This window comes from Tasmannia lanceolata, unplaced genomic scaffold (assembly GCF_043159265.1).
Source record: "Tasmannia lanceolata isolate RefF3 unplaced genomic scaffold, GAP_Taslan_0.1 ptg000020l, whole genome shotgun sequence".
NCBI classification, from domain to species: domain Eukaryota; kingdom Viridiplantae; phylum Streptophyta; class Magnoliopsida; order Canellales; family Winteraceae; genus Tasmannia; species Tasmannia lanceolata.
The window spans coordinates 28079503-28083612 of record NW_027518697.1 but is presented as its reverse complement, the minus strand read 5'-3'; the positions used below and the strand labels follow the sequence as shown (position 1 = coordinate 28083612).

The 4110-nt window shown below is 42.4% G+C and overlaps 1 protein-coding gene across 1 annotated transcript; it reads right to left on the bottom strand.

The window, feature by feature from the left end:
- Positions 1-1036: 1036 nt before the first annotated feature.
- Positions 1037-2700, bottom strand: LOC143853939 (uncharacterized). The gene is made up of 2 exons (XM_077363634.1): positions 2151-2700; positions 1037-1773 (listed from the first exon to the last, which is right to left on the bottom strand). The coding sequence occupies exons 1-2, from the start codon at positions 2698-2700 to the stop codon at positions 1037-1039; spliced, it is 1287 nt and encodes a 428-aa protein (XP_077219749.1).
- Between the last annotated feature and the right edge of the window lie 1410 nt (positions 2701-4110).

Sequence of the window (4110 nt, the reverse complement as noted above, 5' to 3'; positions counted from 1 at the left end):
TAGTTTATAGTCAGGTCGTAGTCCTTCAAAAGTTCCAACCAACGCCTTTGCCTCATATTCAGTTCCTTTTGCGTGAAAATATACTTCAGACTTTTGTGATCAGTAAATATCTCACATGATTCCTCATACAAATAGTGTCTCCAGATTTTCAGTGCAAAGATCCTAGCTACATTTTCCAAATCATGTGTCGGATAATTCTCTTCATACGGTCTCAACTGATGAGAGGCATCAGCTATGGCCGCTCTGCATCAATACACATCCAAGTCCCTTCTTTGAAGCATCACTGTAAATTGTAAATCCTACTCTGTTAACAGGCAGAGTTAGGATAGGAGTTGAAACAAGTCGACGCTTCAAGTCAAGGAAAGTCTTCTCACATTCTTTCGACCAAACAAATCTGACCCCCTTCCGAGTCAAGCGGGTTAGAGGGGCAGCTATGCTCAAAAAATCCTCCACAAATCTACTGTTGTAGTCCGCTAAACCCAAGAAACTTCGAACTTCAGCCACACTGTTCTGTCTATTCCAATCTACCACTGGTTCTATTTTCTTTAGGTCTACAGAAACTCCTTCCTTGGAAATCACATGTCCAAGGAAAGATATCGAATTCAACCAAAACTCACACTTCTTAAACTTTGCAAAACGTTTCTCCTTCCTCAAGGTTTCTAACACAATTCTCAAATGATTCTCATGATCCTCACGACTACTAGAATATACTAATATGTCGTCGATGAAGACTACTACAAACTGGTCCAAGAATGGTCAAAACACTCGATTCATAGGGTCCATGAAGGCTGCTGGGGCATTAGTTAAGCTGAATGGCATAACAAAAAGCTCATAGTGACCGTAGCGGGTACGGAAAGCCGTCTTGGGCACATCTTCAGGTTTGATTCGCAACTGGTGGTATCCTGGTCGGAGATCAATCTTTGAGAATACACATGCCCCTTGCTGCTGATCGAACAGATCATCTATCCGGGGTAGAGGGTACTTGTTCTTCACCGTCACTTTATTCGATTCTCGGTAATCTATACAAAGCCGCATACTACCATATTTCTTTTTCACAAACAATACTGGTGCTCCCCATGGCGAAACACTGGGTCGCACAAAATCTTTCTCTGGAAGTTCTTCTAACTATTCTTTCAACTCTCCTCATTTCCACAGGAGCCATCCAGTACGGGGCCTTAGAAATAGGTGCCGTACCCAATGCCAAATCCACAGTAAACTCCACCTTTCTATCTAGGGGTAGACCCGGAAGGTCTTCAGGAAAAACATCTACAAATTCATTGACCACGGGGATATCTTCAACTCTTACATCATTACTTTCAACTTCCACTACAAATGTTAGAAAGGCTTCACAGCCTTGTCTAAGCAATCGGCATGCCTGCATGGCAGATAGAATCACAAGGGTAGAGCGAGCTCCACTCCCTTCAAAACAGAATCTTTCCTCTCTAGGGATTTCAAAGTTCGCTATTTTCTTATTGTAGTTCACAAGGGCATGATGAACTGATAGCCAATCCATACCCAGAATCACATCAAAATCATCCAGATCTAAAAGTATCAAGTCTGCCACTAACTCCCTATCACAAATCCTGATTGGACACGTCTTGCTGATACTATTGGCTACAAGGTCACTTCCTACGGGTGTACTGACACACAAATCATGGTTCATAGGCATAACAGGTAATGAATGTAGCATAGCAAACGATGAAGAAACAAAAGAATGAGTAGCTCTAGAGTCAAATAACACATAAGCATACGAAGAGGCAACATGTAGGGTACCTGAAACCCCGGTACCGGCAATCTATGCATCCTGGTGAGTAAGAGCATGTAAGCGGCTAGGAATGCGAGGTCGATCAGTCCTCGGCTATGCTGCAGAAAATGCTGAAGCTGTACGACTCTGGATGGTATGAGACTGAATCAGTTTGCTCCGAGCTGGAGTTCTTTGGACTGATTAAGAGGCGCCCACCATCATAGGGCACTCCGCAATCCTGTGGCCTATCTCGCCACACTTAAAGAATGCACCTAATGTCCATCTACATGTTTCAGTAGGGTGATTCTTCCCACAACGTTCACATCTGATTGCTGAGGTCTTACTAGGTTCCGACTTTGTCTGATGATTATCTTGTTTTTCTGATTTCCAAAGTTTCTCGACTTACCCCGGGGCTCCTGAAATGACTGTTGCTTTCCTATTGGCTGATTTGGGGCTGATCCCTTGGAGGTTTGTGCTCCCTTAAAATCACTGTCTCTAACCCTCTTCTTTTGATTTGCTTGGGTGAGCTCTCGAGCTTCAGCATGAACTGCGTCGAGCTTCTTAGCTCGATCCACTAACTCAACATAAGTCTCTGGGGCATTAGAGCCGGCAATGCCCTTTTGAATATACATGACCAACCCATGTTCGAACTTGTCCCTCTGAGCATTTTCATCTGGTACCATCATCGAGACATGAGGAGAGAGTCTATCAAATTCTGCCTCATATTCGTCAATGGTCATATTTCCTTGTACCAACTTAGAGAAGTCTCTTTGCATGCTATATAAGGTACTCCTAGGAAAATACTTAGTAAGGAATTCAGTATCGAACATAGCCCAAGTAAAAGGACCCTGATGGTGCTCATACTTACGCTTGATTCCCTTCCAGCAATGGAGGGCTCTCCCTTCTAACATGTATGTCACGAAAGTGACCTTATCTTCATCTCGGTTACCACGCATTTCCGTAAAGGCCTTTTCTGCATTTTCTAACCACGACTAAGGGTCATTCGCCGAAGTGGATTCCTTGAAGTATTTCGGCGCCAGTCTCATAAATTCCAATATGCCATTCATCTGATGTTGTTCCCTTGCCCCCGAGGTTGTTGTACCTGGGGCTGTTGGTAATATTGGTTTGCCATCCCAACAAAGGCTCTCATAAAGTTTATTATTTCAGTCCGTTCTTATTCTATATCGTTCTGAGGGGCCACAGGTGGGGGCTCTTGGGGATTCACATTCTGGCCCAAATTCACATGTTGAGCTTGATTCACATTCTATTCTTGATTCTCATTTTGAACTTGATCACCTAAATTCTGAGGTTCTGGGTTAATGGGCTTGTCCGGAACTTCATTCTGATTTCCACCTAATTCATTGGTATATGGATGAGGGATGTGTTGATTTTGAGACCCCCTTCCCTTGGTAAATGTGCACTCCCCATTTGGCCTCTTCTCTCTAATAATTTGTACATGGAGATTAGTATTGGCACACCCGCACAGCAATAATTCACCCCCTTTTATTTCTTTTGATAAAAGAAATGATATATTCAGCCCCCCTCTCTCTTGCCTTGGACAGCCCCTTGACATGCACTTGATGACTATTCTTTTTCACTATATGGGATGGCTTCAGGTGGAAAAAGGGTTCAACAAAAGAGCCTTATACTCTACACTCCTTTTCTTCCGCTTGACAGCCCTATGTATTGCTTGGACAACCCTCATTAGCACCTTTTCAGCCCATTATTTTTACACTAGAGGAGCAACTTGGGCAGAAAAAGAATCATGACACACCCATGCTTTGATATTCACACCAACTCATATGCCTTTTCTTGTCTAATTTCCTGAAAATGTAATAACCCTCTGACCATGGTTCGGACATTAAAAGGCAAGGTAAATTAGTGAAAATATCAGAGTAGAGTTGGGGAATTAAGCCTTAGAACTTGGAGACTCAAACAGGGGGTGTCGATACCAAAGCTCTAGGGTGTTTTTGTAAACTTCTTTTGATTTTCGGATAAATGAACTAAGGAATCGAGTCAACGTAAATGAAGGGTTTTACTAGGAATCTGGGGTTCCTCGGACTCTGCAAAGGCTTCACAATGATCCGCAAATAGACATTTTTCTGGTTTCTCATATTATTATTATTTTTACCCTTGGAGCTCGGTTTCAAAAATTGGTTCGGTAACCTGAAACTTGATTCTGGGAAGCTTTGAATTTGATTTTAGGACTCAGATTTCAATAGCTTTATTTGGTTTCGGAATTTTTATTCAATTTTGGAGATTTAGGGTTCGGTCAAAATGGGGTGTCTACAATAACATGCTCATCTCTTCGCCAAAATTAGTGTGTAAGTACTTCTTTCGAAGAACTTTGAAATATCTATAACTTT